The 19,673-nt window shown below is 38.6% G+C and overlaps 1 protein-coding gene across 5 annotated transcripts in view; it reads right to left on the minus strand.

Annotated features, from left to right (window-relative positions):
* The window catches only part of FAM120C (family with sequence similarity 120 member C), a 147,521-nt gene that overhangs the window by 53,340 nt on the left and 74,508 nt on the right, over positions 1 to 19,673 (minus strand). For all 5 annotated transcript variants that reach the window (XR_014075777.1, XM_081565457.1, XM_081565456.1 and 2 more), the window contains 5 exons: positions 18,407 to 18,509; positions 17,764 to 17,840; positions 17,036 to 17,316; positions 15,975 to 16,248; positions 15,163 to 15,334 (listed from right to left, as the gene is read on the minus strand). Coding sequence is in view for 4 of the 5 variants with exons in the window: in XM_081565457.1 (XP_081421583.1) it covers positions 15,163 to 15,334; positions 15,975 to 16,248; positions 17,036 to 17,316; positions 17,764 to 17,840; positions 18,407 to 18,509 (907 nt within the window). In the remaining variant the exon portion in view is untranslated. The remainder of the gene's footprint in view (positions 1 to 15,162; positions 15,335 to 15,974; positions 16,249 to 17,035; positions 17,317 to 17,763; positions 17,841 to 18,406; positions 18,510 to 19,673) is intronic.

Here is a 19,673-nt window from a genome sequence, read left to right on the forward strand (position 1 = left end):
TCACCTATGGATTTCCAATTGATCCAGTACTATTTGTTAAAAAGACAATCCTTCCTCCAACAAAGTGCTTCTGCAGCTTTGTCAAAAATCAGTTGGCTGTACTTGTGTGAGGCAATTTTTGGGTTCTCTATTCTGTTCCATTGGTCTATACCACTGCTAATCACAGTCTTAATCACTGTAGCGACATATTAAGTCTTATAATCAGGTAGAGTTGTTGCTCCCAAATTAATATTCTTTCTCAAAAATGTTTTAGCTATGCTAGGTCCTTTATTTTTCCATATAAATATTAGAATAATCTTATCTTCATACATACAGAATCCTGATAGAATTAGATAGAAACTGTTAAATCTATATACAATTAATTTCTGTTGAATCAGTATAAAAAAAAATCCCAACCAACAAAAGTCCAGCACCAGACAACTTGATAGTGAATTCACCAAAAATTTAAAGAAGAGCTACCACCTATCCTTCTCAAATGATTCCAAAAAAATTGAAGAGGAAGGAATGCCTCTAAACTCATTCTATATAAAACAAAATATCCTTCAAGAATAAAGTGAAAATAAAGACATTTTCAGATGAAGGAAAACTAGGATACTTTTAAAAAAGTAAAGTTATCCTAAAAGAATGACTACAGGTATTTCTCTACATAAAAAGGAAATAATAAAAGAAGGAATTTTGGAATTATCAGGAAGGAAGAAAAAACAATGGAAAGAACAAATATATGGATAAATACAACATATTTTCTTTCTTCTGAGTTTTCTAAATTATATCTCAAAGTAAGCAAAAACTGTAACAATGTCTGTAGAGAAAATAATTAAGACAATTATAAATTGAGAAAGGTAAAGAGATGCAATAGAGGTCAGGTTCACTTCACTTGAACTGGTAAAATGTCAACACCAGTATAGACTGTGATAAGTTATGTATATACAATGTAATACCTAGTAAATACACTGAAGTAGTTATACAAAGAGATACATTCAAAAACATAGATAAATAAAAACGGAATTCTAAAATAAGTTCACGTATCTATAGGATGGGAAGGATAGGAAAACAGATATAAAAAACAGAAAAAACAAGTAAAAATAAAATGACAGACTTAAGCTCTAACATGCCAATAATTACATTAAATATAAGTAACTTGGTAAAGTAAAGTAAATTAGTCTAATGACACCAATTAAACACACTGTGGAATCTAAAAAGATGACACAAGGGAATTCCCTGATGGTGCGGTGGTTAGGACTGGGCACATTCACTGCCAGGGCCCAGGTCCAATCCCCAGTCAGAGAAACTAAGATCCTGCAAGTAGAGTAGTGAGGCCAAAAAAAGAAAAAAAAAAAAAAAGACACAAATGAACTTATTTACAAAACAGAAACAGACTCACAGACTTCAAAAACAAACTTGTGGCTACCAAAGCGATAAGGAAAGGGCTGAGAGGAAGGGATAAACTAGGAGACTGGGATTAAAACATACACACTACTATATATAGAAGATATAAAGCAACAAGGACCTACTGAATAGCACAGAGAACTCTATTCAATATTCTGTAATAACCTCTATGGGAAAAGAATCTGAAAAAGAGTGGATATATGTATATGTATAACTGATTCACTTTGCTGTACGCCTGAAACTAACACAACACTGTAAATCAACTATCAGTTCAGTTCAGTCGCTCAATCGTGTCCGACTCTTTGTGACCCCATGAATTGCAGCACGCCAGGCCTCTCTGTCCACCACCAACTCCCGGAGTCTACCCAAACCCATGTCAATTGAGTCGGTGATGCCATCCAACCATCTCATCCTCTGTCGTCCCCTTCTCCTCCCGCCCCCAATCCTACCCAGCATTAGGGTCTTTTCCAATGAGTCAGCCCTTCGCATGAGGTGGCCAAAGTATTGGAGTTTCAGCTTCAACATCAGACCTTCCAATGAACACCCAGGATTGATCTCTTTTAGGATGGATTGATTGGATCTCCTTGCAGTCCAAGGGACTCTCAAGAGTCTTCTCCAACACCACAGTTCAAAAGCATCAATTCTTCAGCGCTAAGCTTTCTTCACCGTCCAACTCTCACATCCATACATGACCACTGGAAAAAACATAGCCTTGACTAGACGGACTTTTGTTGGCAAATTAATGTCTCTACTTTTAAATATGCTATCTAGGTTGGCCATAACCTTCCTTCCAAGGAGTAAGCGTCTTTAAATTTCATGGCTGCAGTCACCATCTGCAGTGATTCTGGAGCCCAAAAAAATAAAGTCTGACACTGTTTCCACTGTTTCCCGATTTATTTCCCATGAAGTGATGGGACCAGATGCCATGATCTTAGTTTTCTGAACGTTGAGCTTTAAGCCAACTTTTTCACTCTCCTGTTTCACTTTCATCAAGAGGCTCTTTAGTTCTTCTTCACTTTCTGCCATAAGGGTGGTGTCATCCGCATATCTGAGGTTATTGATATTTCTCCCGGCAATCTTGATTCCAGCTTGTGTTTCTTCTAGCCCAGCGTTTCTCATGATGTACTCTGCATAGAAGTTAAATAAGCAGGGTGACAATATACAGCCTTGACGTACTCCTTTTCCTATTTGGAACCAGTCTGTTGTTCCATGTCCAGTTCTAACTGTTGCTTCCTGACCTGCTTACAGGTTTCTCAAGAGACAGGTCAGATGGTCTGGTATTCCCATCTCTTTAAGAATTTTCCACAATTTATTGTGATCCACACAGTCAAAGGCTTTGGCATAGTCAATAAAGCAGAAATAGATGTTTTTCTGGAACTCTCTTGCCTTTTCGATGATCCAGCGGATATTGGCAATTTGATCTCTGGTTCCTCTGCCTTTTCTAAAACCAGCTTGAACATCTGGAAGTTCACGGTTCACGTATTGCTGAAGCCTGGCTTGGAGAATTTTGAGCATTATTTTACTAGCATGTGAGATGAGTGCAATTGTGCGGTAGTTTGAGCATTCTTTGGCATTGCCTTTCTTTGGAATTGGAACGAAAACTGACCTTTTCCAGTCCTGTGGCCACTGCTGAGTTTTCCAAATTTGCTGGCATATCGAGTGCAGCACTTTCACAGCATCACCTTTGAGGATTTGAAATAGCTCAACTGGAATTCCATCACCTCCACTAGCTTTGTTCGTAGTGATGCTTTCTAACGCCCACTTGACTTCACATTCCAGGATGTCTGGCTCTAGGTGAGTGATCACACCATCGTGATTATCTGGGTCATGAAGATCTGTTCTGTACAGTTCTTCTGTGTATTCTTGCCACCTCTTCTTAATATCTTCTGCTTCTGTTAGGTCCATACCATTTCTGTCCTTTAGCGAGCCTATCTTTGCATGAAATGTTCCTTTGGTATCTCTAATTTTCTTTAAGAGATCTCTAGTCTTTCCCAATCTGTTGTTTTCCTCTATTTCTTTGCACTGATCACTGAGGAAGGCTTTCTTATCTCTCCTTGCTATTCTTTGGAACTCTGCATTCAGATGGGAATATCTTTCCTTTTCTCCTTTGCTTTTCACTTCTCTTCTCTTCCCAGCTATCTGTAAGGCCTCCTCAGACAGCCATTTTGCTTTTTTGCATTTCTTTTCCATGGGAATTGTCTTGATCTCTTTCTCCTGTACAATGTCACGAACCTCTGTCCATAGTTCATCAGGCACTCTATCAGGTCTAGTCCCTTAAATCTATTTGTCACTTCCACTGTATACTCATAAGGGATTTGATCTAGGTCATACCTGAATGGACTAGTGGTTTTCACTACTTTCTTCAATTTAAGTCTGAATTTGGCAATAAGCAGTTCATGATCTGAGCCACAGTCTGCTCCTGGTCTTGTTTTTGCTGACTGTATAGAGCTTCTCCATCTTTGGCTGCAAAGAATATAATCAATCTGATTTCGGTGTTGACCATCTGGTGATGTCCACATGTAGAGTCTTCTCTTGTGTTGTTGGAATACCCAAATGTCAAAAAAAAAAGTTTAAAAAAGGGTTCCCTTTCCTCCACATCCTTTGCCAGTATTTGTTGTCTTTTTGATAATAACCATTCTGAAAGGTATAAGATGATATCTCATTGTGGTTTTGATTTGCATTTCCCTGATGACTGGAGAAGTTGAGCATTTTTTCACATGTCTGTTGGGCATCAGTATGTCTTCTTTAGAAAAATGTCTATTCAGATCCTATGCCAATTATTTAACTGGGTTGGTTTTTTGATGTGGAGTTGTTAAGAATTCTTTGTATATTTTGGATATTAACCCACTGTTGGATAGATCATTCGCAAATCTTTCCCAATTCAGTGGACAGCCTTCCTGTTTTGTTGATAATTTCATATGCTATGAACAGAGTTTTCAGTTTGATGGAGTCCCATTTGTTTATTTTTGTTTTTGTTTACCTAACATGAGGAGACATATCCAAAAAAAAAAACCTCTAAGATTGATGTCAAAGAGCATAGGGCTTAGGTTTCTTTTAGAAGTTTTTATGGTTTCAGGTGTTATGTTTAACTGTTTAATCCATTGCATGTAGCTATCCATTTTTCCCAACACCATTTATTGAAGAGGCTGTCTTTTTCCCCATTGCATATTCTTGCCTCTTTTCTCACAGATAAATTGCTGATATAATTTTGGGCTCATGTATGGGCTCTCCATTCAGTTCCATTGATCCATTTATCTGTTTATGTGCCAGTACCATTCTGTTTTGATTATTGAAGCTTTGTGTGTAATACAGTTTGAAATTAGGGACTGTGATGCCTCCTGTTTTGTTCTTTTCTTTAAAATTTACAACATTGTGTTAGTGTTAGGTGTACAGCAAAGTGATTCCATTTTATACATATATATACACATTATATATAGGCTACCCTGGTAGCCAGGCGGTACAGAATCTGAGCTTGAATATATAATACAAGATATATAATTATAACTATATAATAGGCATAACATATATATGTTCTTTTTCAGATTGTTTTCTCATATAGGTTATTACAGAGCATTAAGTTGAGTTCCCTGGGATACACAGTAGATCCTTATTGATTATCTGCTTTATGCATGCATGCTATGCATGCTAAGTCGCTTCAGTCGTGTCCAACTCTTTGCGATCCCAAGGACTGTAACCCACCAGGCTCCTCTCTCCATGGAATTTTCCAGGCAAGAATACTGGAGTGGGTTGCCATTTCCTCCTCCAGGGGATCTTCTTGACCCAGGGATCGACCCCATGTCTCTTATATCTCCTGCACTGGCAGACAGGTTCTTTACCACAAGCACTGTTTATGTTAATCCCAACCTCTTAATTTATCCCTTCTCCCCAACCTTTCCCCTTTTGTAACTATAAGTTTGTTTTTGAAGTCTGTAAGTCTGTTTCTGTTTTGTAAATATGTTCTTTTGAACCACTTTTCAGATTTTCCACATATAAGCAGTATCATACTATATTTGCCTTTCTCTGACTTACTTCACTTAGTATAATAATCTCTAGGTCCATCTGTATTGCTGTAAATGGCATTATTTCAGTCTTTTTTAATGGCTTGAGTAATATCCTAGTGTGTGTGTGTGTGTGTGTGTGTGTGTGTGTGTGTGAGTGTGAGAGTGTGAGTGTATTCCATTATCTTCTTCATACATTACTCTGTTGATGGAAATTTAGGCTGCTTTCATGTCTTGGATACTATAAGTAGTGTTGCTATAACCACTGGGTTGCACGTATCTTTTCAAATTAGTTTTCACCTTTTCCAGATATATGCACAGGAGTGGGATTACTGGATCATGTGGTAGTTCTAGTTTTAGTTTTTTAAGGAAAAACACCATACTGTTCTCCATGTTTTTCATTTTTAAGACTTTATGGCTATTTGGGTCTTCTGTATTTCCCTATAAATTTTAGAGTTGTTTTAGTTCTGTGGAGAACATTGTTGGTATTTTGATAGGGATTGCGCTGAATCTGTAGATTACCTTAGGTAGTATGGTTTTTGACAATATTAACTCTATTAACTCTTCCATTCCACAAGCACTTATATCTTTCTGTTTGTGCCATCTTCAATCTCTTTCATCAAAGTCTTATAATTTCCTGAATATAGGTCCTTTAACACCTTGCTTAGATTTATTCCCAGGTATTTAATTTTTTTAATTGGAGGCTAATAGCTTTACAGTGTTGTACTGGTTTATTTTAATCTTTACGTGATTGTTTGTTGGGAGTTTTTGATTACTGATTCAATTTCGTTAAATTGGCCTGTTCATATTTTCTATTTCTTCCTGATTTAGTCTTGGGAGATTGTACATCTCTAGGAATTTATACTTGTCTTCTAAGTTGTCCATTTTATTTATTATTTAAATTTTTAAAAATTTTTGTTGTATATTGGAATATAGTTGGTTAACAATGTTGTGTTAGTTTCAGGCATACTGCAAAGTGATTCAGCTATACGTATACATGAACCTATTCTTTTTCAAATTCTTTTCTCATTTAGGTTATTTTATAGAGTGATCAGAGTTCCCTGATTCTTGTTGGTTATCTATTTTAAATACAGCAGTATGTACATATCAATTCCAAACTCCCAATCTATCCTTCCACCTTCCCCCTGGTATAGGTTGTCCATTTTATTGGTGCATAATTGTCCATAGTAATCTCTTATGATCTTTTGCATTTCTGTGGTGTTGGTTGTAGCTGCTCCTTTTTCATTTCTGATTTTATTGATTTGGGCCCTCTATTTTTCTTGATGAATCTAGCCAAAAATTTACCAATTTTATCACTTCAAAGAACAAGGTCTTAAGTTCATTGATCTTTCTTTCTTTTTAGTCTCCACGGCATTTATTTCTGTTCTGATTTTTATCATTTCTTCTACTACCTTTGGGGGTTTTGCTCCTATTTTATACTTTATGTGTAAGGTTAGGTTGTTTCAGATTTTTGTTTTTCCTGAGGCTGGAACTGCTTTTGCTGCATCCCACCGTATATACTCAATCACTGTGTTTCTATTTGCATTTGTCTCTAGGTATTATTTGATTTCTTCTTGAATTCTTCAGTGATCCATTGATTATTTACATATGCTATTATTATTAATATTATTTATTATGCTTCAATTTATTATAATAGCATAACATTTGGCCTCCATGTTTGAGATTTTTTTCTGCAGGCTTTTTCTCCCCTTGTAGTTAATCAGTTCAGTTCACTTCAGTCGCTCAGTCGTGTCCGACTCTTTGTGACTCCATGAATTGCAGCACACCAGGCCTCCCTGTCCATCACCAACTCCTGGAGTTTACCCAAACCCATGTCCATCAAGTCGGTGATGCCATCCAACCATCTCATCCTCTGTTGTCCCCTTCTCCTCTTGCCCCCAATCCTTCCCAGCATTAGGGTCTTTTCCAATGAGTCAACTCTTCGCATGAGGTGGCCAAAGTATTGGAGTTTCAGCTTCAACATCAGTCCTTCCAATGAACACCCAGGACTAATCTCCTTTAGGATGGACTGGTTGGATCTCCTTGCAGTCCATTTGTTAATAACCAGCTTCATATTGTTGTGGTTGGAAAAGATGCTTGATATGATTTCAGTCTTCTTAAAATTACTGTGACTTATCTTGTGGCCCAGCATGTGATCTATCCTGGAGAATGCTCCATGTGCACTTGAAAAGAATGTGTATTCTGCTACTTTTGGATGTAACTTCTATACATCTACTAAGTCCATTTGGACTAATGTGTCATTTAAGGCCAGTGTATCATTTATATTCTCTCTGGATGATCTGTCAACTGATGTAAGTGGGGTGTTCAAGTTCCCTAATATTAATATGCTACAGTCAACTTCTCCCTTTAGGTCTCTTAATATTTGCTTTATGTATTTAGTCGCTGCTATGTTGGCTGTATATATGTTTATAATTTTTGTACATTCTTGGATGGATCCTTTGATCATTATGTAATGTCCTTCTTTGTCTCTACACCTGGAGCTGGTGTTGGAAGGCTAATGGGTGGGGCTGGAGCCCAGAGGGTCCAGGGCCTGCTGTCCATCCACTAGTAGGTGAAGCCAGGTCCTGGGGCTAGTGCTGGCCCATTTGTGGGTGGAGATAGGTCCCAGTGTGTTGGAGTTGATGTTGGCCTACAGCTGGACGGGGCTGGGTCCTGGTGTGGCTGGCAGCTCAGTACAGTAGCCAGTCTACTGGTGAGTAGGTCTGTGTATCTGCCCAGCTATCTGTCTGGCCTGGAATGTCCTAGGACTGGTGCTAATTGGCTGGTGGGTGGGGCTGGGTCCAGGCACTAATAAACTAAAGGGAAGGTTCCAAGATGGCACTTATCAGCACCAATATACCCATGATAGGATAAACTCCCCAAAATGGCTACTGCCGGCTTGATGTCCGCACAATGATGTTTCAATTGCCTCTTGTCTCTCTGGGAGCCCAGCTCTCTAAATCAGCACTTGGTCTGATCCAGCCTCCTTATAAATTATTGTTTCTGTCCTGAGTCTTGGACTGTGTGAGATTTTTTGTGTATATCCTTTAACAGTGGAGACTTTACTTTTATAAAGGCAGAAGGGACTCCATGACTTCTGATGAAAGATCAGCTTTTATTTGTATTATTTCCCCCATATGTAAAGCATCATTTCTCTCTGGCTGCTTTCAATAATTTTTCTATCTTAGGATGGACAAGGGTTTAATTTCCAAACTACACACACAGATCATACAATTCAATACTGAAAAACCAAGCAACCCAATCAAAAAGTGGGCAGAAGATCTAAATAGACATTTCTCCAAAGAAGACATAAGGATGGCCAAAAGGCATATGAAAAAAAAAATGCTCAGCATTGCTAATTATTAGAGAAATGCAAATCAAAACTATAATGATGTATCACCTCACACCAGTCAGAATAGCCAGCATTAAAAACTCTAACACATATATGTGGAATCTAGAAAAATGATACAGATGAACCTATTTCCAAGGCAGGAATAGAGACAGAGATATAGAGAATGGACCTGTGGACACAGGCAGGAAGGGGAGGGTGGGATGAATTGAGAGATTAGGATTGACATATACACACTACCATGTGTAAAACAGATAGCTAGTGGGAACCTGCTACATAGCGCAGGGAACTCAGCTCAGTGCTCTGTGATGACCTAGATGGGTGGGATGGGCATGGAGTGGGAGGAAGTCCTAAGAGGGAGGGTATATATGCATACATATAGATGATTCACTTCATTGTACAGCAGAAATTAACACAACATTCTAAAGCACTTATACTCCAAAGAAAAAGTTTTTAAGTGTATAAATAATAGATGCTGGAATGGGTGTGGAGAAAAGAGAACCCTGTTACACTGTTCATTGGAATGTAAATTGTTGCAACCACCATGAAGAACCATACAGGGGTTCCTTAAAAAACTCAAAACAGAGCTACCATATATATGATCCAGCTACTCCACTCCTGGGCATATATACAGAAAAGATGAAAACTCTAATTTGAAAAGAGACATTCATCCCAATGTTCATAGGAGCACTATTTTTAATAGCCAAGACACAGAAGCAACCAAAAAAAGATGTCCTATTCATCATAGGCTTTCCTGATGGCTCAGATGGTAAAGAATCCACCTGTAATGCAGGAGAACTGAGTTCGATCCTGGGTTCAGAAGATCCCCTGGAGGAGGGCATGGCTACCCACTCCAGTATTCTTGCCTGGAGAATCCCCATGGACATAGGAGCCTACTGGGCTATATAGGTCGCAAAGAGTTGGACATGACTGAGCGACTGAGCACAGCACATAGCACATTCATCATAGGGGATTGGAATGCAAAAGCAGGAAATCAAGAGATACCTGGAGTAACAGGCAAGTTTGGCCTTTGAATACAAAATGAAGCAGGGCAAAGGCTAACAGAACTCTGCCAAGAGAATGCACTGGCCATAGCAAACACCCTTTTTCAACAACGCAAGAGACAACATTACACATGGACATCACCAAATGGTCAATACTGAAATCAGACTGATAACATTCTTTGTAGCCAAAGATGGAGAAGCTGTATACAGTCAGAAAAAACAAGACCTGGAGCTGGCTGTGGCTCAGATCATCAGCTTCTCATAGCAAAATTCAGGCTTACACTAAAGAAAGTGGGGAAAACCACGAGGCTAGTCAGATACAACTTAAATCAATCCCCTATGAATATACAGTGGAGGTGACAAATACATTCAAGGGATTAGATCTAGTAAACAGAGTGCCTGAAGAATATGGACAGAGTAACAATGTACAGGAGGCAGCAAACAAAACCATCCCAAAGAAAAAGAAAGGCAAGAAGGCACAGCGTTGTCTGAGGCGGCTTTACAAATAGCTGAGGAAAGAAGAAAAGCAGAAAGCTAGGGAGAAAGGGAAACGTACATCCAACTAAACACAGAGTTCCAGAGAATAGCAAGGAGAGACAGGAAGGTCTTCTTCAATGAACAGTGCAAAGAAACAGAAGAAAACAACAGAAAGGGTAAGACTGGAGATCTCAAGAAAATTGGAAATATCAAAGGAACATTTCATCCAAAGATGGGCACAATAAAGGACAGAAATGGTAAAGACCTAATAGAAGCTGAAGAGATCAAGAAGTGATGGAAAGAATACACAGAAGAACTGTACAAAAAGGATCTTAATGACCCGGATCTTAATAACCACAATTGTGTAGTCTCTCACTCAGAGCCGGACATTCTGGAGTGTGAAGTCAAGTGGGCCTTAGGAAGCACTCCTGGCCAATAAAGTTAGGGGATGTGATGGAATTTCAGCAGAGCTATTTAAAATACTAAATGATGATGCTATTAAAGTGCTGTACTTAATATGTCAGCAAATTTGGAAAATGCAGCAGTGGCCACAGGACTGGAAAAGGTCAATCCTCTTTCCAAGTCCCAAGAAGGGCAGTACTAAAGAATGTTCAAACCACTGGACAACTGCACTCATCTCCCATGCTAGTAAGGTTATGCTCAAAATACTCCAAGCTAGGCTTCAGCAGTTTGTGAACTGAGAACTTCCAGATGTTCACGCTGGGTTTAGAAAAGGCAGAGGAACAAAAGATCAAATTGCCAACATTCACTGAATCATAGAGAAAGTAAGGGAATTCCAGAAAAACATCTACCTCTGTTTCATTGACTACGCTAAAGTATTAAAAAATCTAAGATCATGGCATCCAGTCCCATCACTTCACGGCAAATAGAAGGGGAGAAGGTGGGAGCAGTGACAGATTTCCTCTTCTTTGGGCTCTATAATCACTGCAGATGGTGACTGCTCTATAATCACCGCAGATTTCATCACTGCAGATGAAATTAGAAGACGATTGCTTCTTGGCAGGGAAGCTATGGCGAACCTAGACAGTGCGTTAAAAAGCACAGACATCACTTTGCTGACAAAGGTCGGTAGAGTCAAGACTAAAGTCTTTCCAGTAGTCAGGCACAGATATGAAAGCTGGACAATAAAGAAGGCAGAGCAATGAAGAATTGATGCTTTTGAATTGTGGTGCTGGAGAAGACTCTTGAGAGTCCCTTGGAAAGCAAGGAGATCAAACCAGTCAATCTTGAAGAAAATCAACCTTGAATACTCTTTGGAAGGACTGATGCTGAAGCTGAAATTCCAACACTGTGGCCACCTGACACAAACAGCCAACTCACTGGAAAAGACCCTGATGTTGGTAAAGACTGAAGACAGAAGAGGGTGACAGAGGATGAGATGGTTAGATGGTATCATCGATTCAATGGACATGAACTTGGCCAAACTACGGGAGATGGTGAGGGACAGGGAAGCTGGGCGTGCTGTAGTCCACAGGTTCACGAAGAGTCATACATGACTTGGCGGCTAAACAACAACAACACACACAGTTATATTTCTCAGCCATAAAAAAGATTGAAAATCTACCATTTGCAGCAACATGGATGGACTTAGAGAATATTATGCTTAGTGAAATAAGTCAGAGAAAGACAAATATCATATGATATCACTTATATGTGGAATATATAAAAATGATATAAAGGAACTTATTTACAAAACAGAAATATACACACAGGCTTTGAAAACAAACTTACAGTTATCAAAGGGGGAGGGGGGAGATAAGTTAGGAGTTTGAGATTAACAGATGAAAGGTTGTTGCTGAGCCATGAAAGACGCCGGCATTCTTGGCCTCCGGAGGAGAGGAATTCAAGCCAGGGCCAGTGATGTGGCTTGATCGCTCAGAGCTTTTGTGTGATAAAGTTTTATTAAAGTATAAAAGAGATAGAGAAAGCTTCTGACATAGTCATCAGAAGGGGGCAGAAAGAGCGCCCCCTGCTAGCCTTTAGCAGTATGTTATATACCTGTCAGCAAGCAGTTAATTAGAGAAAGGAAATGTATCAAAACTCAGAGTGGCAACAGGCCCCTCACCCACAACATGCATTTTGAGATAACACTGGCACAAGGTGAGTCATCCTGGGCCATAAAACAATTGACATGAATCTTGAAGAAAGGGAGGTTTCCAAGTAAATACATGGTTTTATTAACATAGATTAGGATAACAATATATGAGTAAAACATACTGGTTTGCTGAGCCATTATCAGTTCTGAGGTTCTGAGTCTTAAGAAAGACAGAGTCTAGAGTAAATACACAGTTTATTAACATACCTTAAGAAAACCATTCCCATAAGAACAAAGCATTGGTTAGCTCAAGGTTTGAGAAAAGTTAAGATTAGGTGGAACCAGGTGCCATCATGGCAACACAAAATTTTAAGAGAACCCTCCTTTTAATTTTGTATAGAGAAGGGAAAAAAATCTGACACTTGTAGTTTGTTTCCTTCTGCCACTTAAGAGAGAGATAAAAAATGTCTGACATTGCAGCCTATTTCCTCCATTTGGAGACTCCTGGCCTGTCTGCCTGCTACCCTCTCATAGATACACACTACTATATATAAAGTAGATAACCAACAAGGACCTACTATATGTATATAGCACAGGGAACTAAGTTGAAATATGTTCAATATCTATAATGGGAAAGAATTTATATATATATATATATATATATATATATATAACTGAACCAATTTTGCTGTACACCTAAAACCTACACACATACTGATTCAAGTACACATCAATAAAAAAGTATTCTTCCTGTCTTTAGATTTGGAAAGGGTTGACTGTAATCTAGCTCGGCATGATTTTTTTGGGTTTATACTATTTATAACTCACTCAGCTTCCCTCGTGGCTCAGCTGGTAAAGAATGTGCCTGCAATGCGAGAGACCTGGGTTTGATCCATGGGTTGGGAAGATCCCCTGGAGATGGGAAAGGCTACCCACTCTAGTATTCTGGCCTAGAGAATTCCACAGACTATAATCTATGCGGTTGCAAAGAGTTGGACACGACTGAGCAACTTTCACTTTCAGCTTCTTGACTCTTTGGGCTTGTTTTTGCCAAATTTGAGAATATTTAAACTATTATTTCTTTAAGTAATTCTCTTCTCCTTTTGAGACTCTGATTTACACAAATATTAGGTCTTTTATTATAATTCCACTGATTACTGTTTTCAGTCTATTTTCTGTTATTGAGACTAGATAATTTCTATCTTTCTTTCTCTAGGTTCAAAATTATTTTCTCTGCTATCTCCAATCTGCAGTTTAACCCACCCTTTGTGTATTTTATTTCAGATATTGTATCTCTTAATTCTTAATTTCCATTTATTCTTCTTTGTATATTAGATCTCTTTGCTAAGACTTTCCTTTTTTAATTTGCATTAAGAATGTTCAGGGAATTCCCTAGCAGTCTAGTGGTTAGTACTTGATGCTTTCACTGCCAGGGGCCTGGATTCAGTCCCTGGTTGGGGAAATAAGCTCCCACAAACCAAGCAGTGTGGCTAAAAGATAAATAAATAGAAAGAAGAAAAACAATGTTCAAAATTGTTTGTCAAAGCATCTCTCTCTCTCATGGTTGCTCTGAAATCCTTAGCAGGTAATTTAATCAGTTGTGTTACAATAATTGATTTTTCTATTGATAACACAAATCTATTGATTTTCTTTACTCAGTGTGAGATCTCAGTTTGAAATCTTTCTGGTTCTTGGTATAATGAGGGATTTTCAATTCAAACCTTGACATTTTGGGTATCATTTTAAGAGACTCTGGATCTTATTTAAATTTTGTGTTTTAGCAGGTCTTTTCTGTTAACACTCTGGTGGGTGAAGGAGGATGCTGTCTCTTTACTGCCAAGTGGGAATAGAAGTCCTAGCTTCCCACCTGGCTATGTCTGTCACCTCCACAGCAGGTATAGGTGGCATACCTTCTTATAGTATGGCAAAGGTAGAATTCTAGGTTCTTCATTTGGCCTTTGTTGGTTGGGGCAAGAGTAGGTTATAGTTTTTCTATAGTGTTTGGCTGGAGTAGAATGGTTATTATCTAAACGTCTTCTGTATTGCTAGGTTGTTCCTTTGGGTACTTTGGCTAGAGAAAACCAAAATACTTGGTTTTCTTGGTCTGTAGCTGTTGGCATTTCTGGGCTGCGAGCTTGTCCTGTGCCCAGCACGGGATATGTAAAACACAGGGAAAACCCAGGGAACTCACAACTGCTTCATTCCTTGGAGCCCAAGGCCCTTAGCCAATCTGTCACCTCTTCACCTTCTAGAGCATCTTGTGCTTTTTTTTTTTTTTTACAATATTGTAATAGTTTTTGCCATACATTGACATGAATCAGCCATGGGTTTACATGTGTTCCCCTTCCTGGACCCCCCACCCACCTCCCTCCCCATCCCATCCCTCTGGGTCATCCCATTGCCCCGGCCCTGAGCCCTTGTCTCATCTTGTGCTTTTAAATATAGAATATTCTGAGCTTTTAGTTTTATTTAGCAGAAGGAATAGGTAAAAATACATCTACTCCATCTTCCCATAAGCAGAAATCTAATTGGTAATTTTGAATGTACTAATTTGACCATATTACTCTGGAGCTTAAAACATCTCAATGGCTCTAACTACCTGTAAGATCAAATATCAAAACAAAAACCACACTGAGGAGGAGAGACTACATCAGATATATCTCCACATTCCCAAAGTTCAGCATGGATCTTATAAGTAATAGTTACTCTGAATGCTTAACGATTAAAGAATTTGGGCTTAAGTTAATGTATTTCCCATACCAATATGTATTCTGGTGAATTATGCACTTTCTCAAAGACTGTTCCATAGCCAAAAGTATGATGTGCTTGCATAGACATTTTTGTTCTGAGACAAAGCTTTCAGAGAACTGTCAAAGCTAGAACCACATTTACCTTCTACAGGTAGCCGCCGCCGTATGGCCAGGCGTTCCATTTTCCGCTGTGTCTCTGCCAGACTGAAAAGAACCCCGTATACATATTGACGAGCTGACCGGAACAGGATGGCAGCTGGAGGAAGCTCCATGTTACACTCATCTTCAATACATACAGGAATCTTAATCTCACCCTAAAAAGAAAATGGTTCAGGACAAAGGAGAAAATGAGTTACCTCAAGGTTTGGAATTGAGATAAGAAGAACAAGTAATGAACTGTAGCCTAGCTATTAAATTTTCTACTTTTATTTAGACAAAATTTTAGACCTTAAGAAGTTGTAAGAAGCCCAGCTGAGTATTAGACAGCTTAAAAGCTATTCCATTTTTAAAGTCTCTGCTATGATTAACTACAGCTGACTAAATGGGGAAAATTCATCTTAGACATTCTGCTGGGAAATGGATTTGTATGGTAAGGCTAGAGGAGGGGAATAGCTCAGGAGAAGTAGAGGGAGAGGGAGAGGTAAAGACCAAGGGTATAATGCCTCTTCTTGGAGTGTGTTCATCCCTAGACCAGAGTTTACAAACGTGGTACACTGTCTTCTCCAAAATCTCACAATTACCCTTCTCTTCTAGGCCTCATTTCCTGCACAGTCCCATCTTTTGCTGGTCTCACCTCACTAGAGACCCTTGACTCATGAAGAGCCCTAGCACACTTGGTCTCCTTTGATCTTCTTTCAGATACAAAGATCAGACATTTCTCTGGTAACCTACAGTCCTAGGAAGTTGAAGTACACTGTTGAGAGCAGGGAGGTAAGTGTCGATGTGTTCTCTCACCTTAGTGAGGACATGGTAGATATATGGGTACATAAGACCCCTTCGATGTCTGTGTTCAGCAACCCGCAAGACTTCTGGAGCTACTGGAGGTAAGGGTGGAATGGTGATGTCCATATGGTTCCTTGTAGACATAGATAGCAGAGATGGGATGTGGGGCTCACCATCACCCAGGCTGGCATTTGAAATTCCAGCATCAATGGGCTGTACCCAAGACCCTCTGTCACCATTTGGATCCTCCCATCCAGGCTGCTGCTGAAGTGTTTCTGTGATGCGACTAAAAGGTTTAAAAAGATAAGTGTGGAAGACAGAAAGGAGGTTGATAAAGATATTTCAACTCAAGATGTCTATTCTGATTATAAGGAATCTTACAAACCCTCTAGAAGCCAGGACACTGGGTTAGCACTGGATCTGATACCATTCCTCTCAGTAGCCATCACTATCCTCCTAGCTTCTTTCTTCAGATATAAACCAAAGCAATCAAAAGTCATGGGCTCCATTCTGAGTCCTTTATACCTTATAAAAGTCATGTTTAAAGTCTGCTTATGTGCTAAGGAAATAACTACAATTAAAACCTCAAAGTAGCTCTGTCTTCCAGGAATAATCTGCTTGGAGGAATAATCTAAGAAAAATGAGATTATATAAAATCCCATTGTTTTGATCCTCAGAACCCTGTTTTAGTTACCAAGCAATATAACTGCATACTCAAATGTTGTAATATTTCAACTCTATAAAGCCTTTCAATTTTTTTTATGTTCAATCTACTCCTCTTCACAAATTGAGAGATGACAGACATGATACATAGCATACCCCTACCAGGCCTTCCCTAGCCAGCTGCTATGCTGTCTTCTACCTCAGTGGCCTGAGTATCTGAAAATTACTACCTATACAGGGTCCAAGTGATCATGAAGTGACCAAACATAGTTTTCCTACTTCACTTAAGTGCAGAGTCACAGAGAAAAGCCAGGAACATACACTTTCCCACATTCCCTACCTAGGTTAACAGTAAAAGAATACAGATACTTCAGGAATCTATTCCATGGGATGCCTGTATAGCTACTTACTCAGAGCTGGCTCCTTCTGGCTCATCACCATCAGAGGAAGAGGAGTGGGAAGAGTCTGGTCCCAAAGGAGTTGAGGCTTTGGAAGTCAGGTAATTGGGAAACTGGGATGCAGAGGAATCATAAGAGACAGCCCAATTGGCAAAGGGGCTGTCCTGCAGCATGGAATCCTCAGAAAAAGCATGGGATTCCCCCAAAGCATGGGGGGAGAAGAGAAGAGAGGAGTTAGGTCCCACTGGGAATGGTGGTGGATATTTCATTTTCTGGGGCACGTGGTGAGAAAACTAAAGGACGAAACAGAAACAAAAGCTATTTATTTAACATTTTACCAGGCTCCAAGATGGTTCCCCCAAAGGTCGTGACACAGTGGATGAGGCCAGTAGCTGGAATTGTTGGGATACAAACAACATACTGAGAATAACAAGAAATAATTCTAACAGTGATGTATGGACAGAATCCTTCAAAGGCAGTACAATGGACCAAACTATGTCTCCTAGAGTCATTCTTTCAATATTAGCTAATCTACATTCACAATGACCTAGTGTTTGCTGATCTGAGTGCTTTCTTTAGAGTCTGCCAGCCTCAAGTTGAGAACGTGACATAGGTATATACAACCTTGACATTCTGATAATACTGAATCACCCGAACTCCTTAACTCAGATTATAAAAATTGGTAAACAATCCTAGTCTAATGCTATCAAATGGTCTCAGACTTCTTAAAAGATACTTACCATCGGCTTCCCAGCAGAGATAGTACCCATTTGATTTCGTGGAATGGGAGGATTTCCAAGGCGATTATTTCGAAAACCTGAAGCAAAGAGAAAGGGCTATTTCCTTTAGTCAATCCTAATAATTCTACCCTGTTACATTCTGGTAACCTCATATTACCTGAGAAATAATATGAATATATGAGTTACAATTTATTGAACAGCTACTACGAGCTACACTAAGAACCTTACATAAATTATTTCCTCTGATAACAACTCTATTAAGGAGGTATCATGAGTCATATTTCATGTAAATGTGACTTGAAAAGATCACACAGTGAGTACATAACAGAGGTAGAATTCAAATTCAGGCCTGACCCCACAGACTGGGCAATTTTATGTATACCAGGCCACAACAGAGATTAGCACCAGAAGAAGCCCAAGCTAGGGAAATGGCATTGGATCCCTTCTATTAATTCAAGAAATGAGGGCCCTGTTTCATGTCATCTCTCATATTACATGGAAATCAAAAGGGAAATGTCTATCAAATAGGAATAACTTCTAGGAGGGTGCAATACAAATAAGTGATTCCACTCTGTCCCAGGAGTTCTGAGAGACTCAGTTTCTTCTACAGAAAGAGCAGCCCGGGGTCAGATGGAAGCCTTACCTAGAAAGGAGGAGGGCCCCACTGGCAGCGAAGAGAGTTTGGTTGTAACTGAATAGTACTCAACCGCTTTCTTGAATCGTTCTATTTTATCTTCTGTCCTGGACTGGATATAGGAACATCAGATGTTCAGAAGGCGAAATAACATGAGTGTGCTTTTTTCATGCAATTTATAATTTGAGATTCAAAACAGTGGCAGAAATCAAATGTTTAAAGAAACCCAAGAGAGCAATTTTTTATGCTGCAGAAAAGATTAGGTAGGGAGAGAGTATTATAGAACATAAAAGCTCAAATACTTAAAAAAATTGTTTAAAAAGTTTACTTACATTTTGTGCTACTCTAAAATGGTCACATGATCATGAGAAAAAAATACATAAAGATAGGAGAAAAAAACTACACGGTATCATCACCCAAAGATATTTTGCTGTGCTTCCTTCCACTGATTTTAAAATTCATTTTTGGGGGGTTGAAGTATAGCTAGTCTATTTTAATACATTTCTGTAATAGCTTATGGAAAAACTCAAACAAACTGTTTGGCCAACCCAATATTTATTTTTTCTATAGTTGATACCATACTCTATGTACAATTTCATGTCTTGCTTTTATTATAGTAAAAGATAATTTTGAATGGCTGAATATTTTATCATTGTAAGTGTATAATAAATTATTTAACTACTTCTCTAATACCCAACGTCTCATTTATTTCTCACATTTGTCTATTATAAGTTATACAACAAAGAACATATATGTACATATAAGTTTTTCTGGATTTCAAATTATGTCCTTAGGAAAATGTCCCCAAAGTGGAATTACTGGTTCAAAAGGTATGAACATTACAACCAAAACTACTTAAACATACAGAAAATCCACAGTGTGAAATCACTCACTATATATCCTCCAGAATGGTTAAAATTTGAGATTATAAATATCTATCCCTGGCAAGGATATGGAGTGACTGGAAATCCAATACACTGCTTGTAGGAATATATATCGGTAGAGCTGAGAAAACAGTTTGGGAGTTTCTTATTATGCTAAACATATATTTGCCATATGGCACAGCAATCCTACTCTTAAGTATTTACCCAGGAAAAATAAGTACATATGCCCACCAAAAATATAAACAGGAATACTAACAACAGCTTTATTTAATAGCTCCAAACTAGAAATAATTCTATCAACAGAAGAATGGATAAATTATGATATATACATATGATAAAAAAAAACTGTACAGTAATAAAGAACAAAGGACTGATACATGCAACAATATGGA

This window comes from Giraffa tippelskirchi, chromosome X (genome assembly GCF_054371585.1).
Source record: "Giraffa tippelskirchi isolate mGirTip1 chromosome X, T2T-mGirTip1v1.2.pri, whole genome shotgun sequence".
Taxonomy (NCBI): Eukaryota; Metazoa; Chordata; class Mammalia; order Artiodactyla; family Giraffidae; genus Giraffa; species Giraffa tippelskirchi.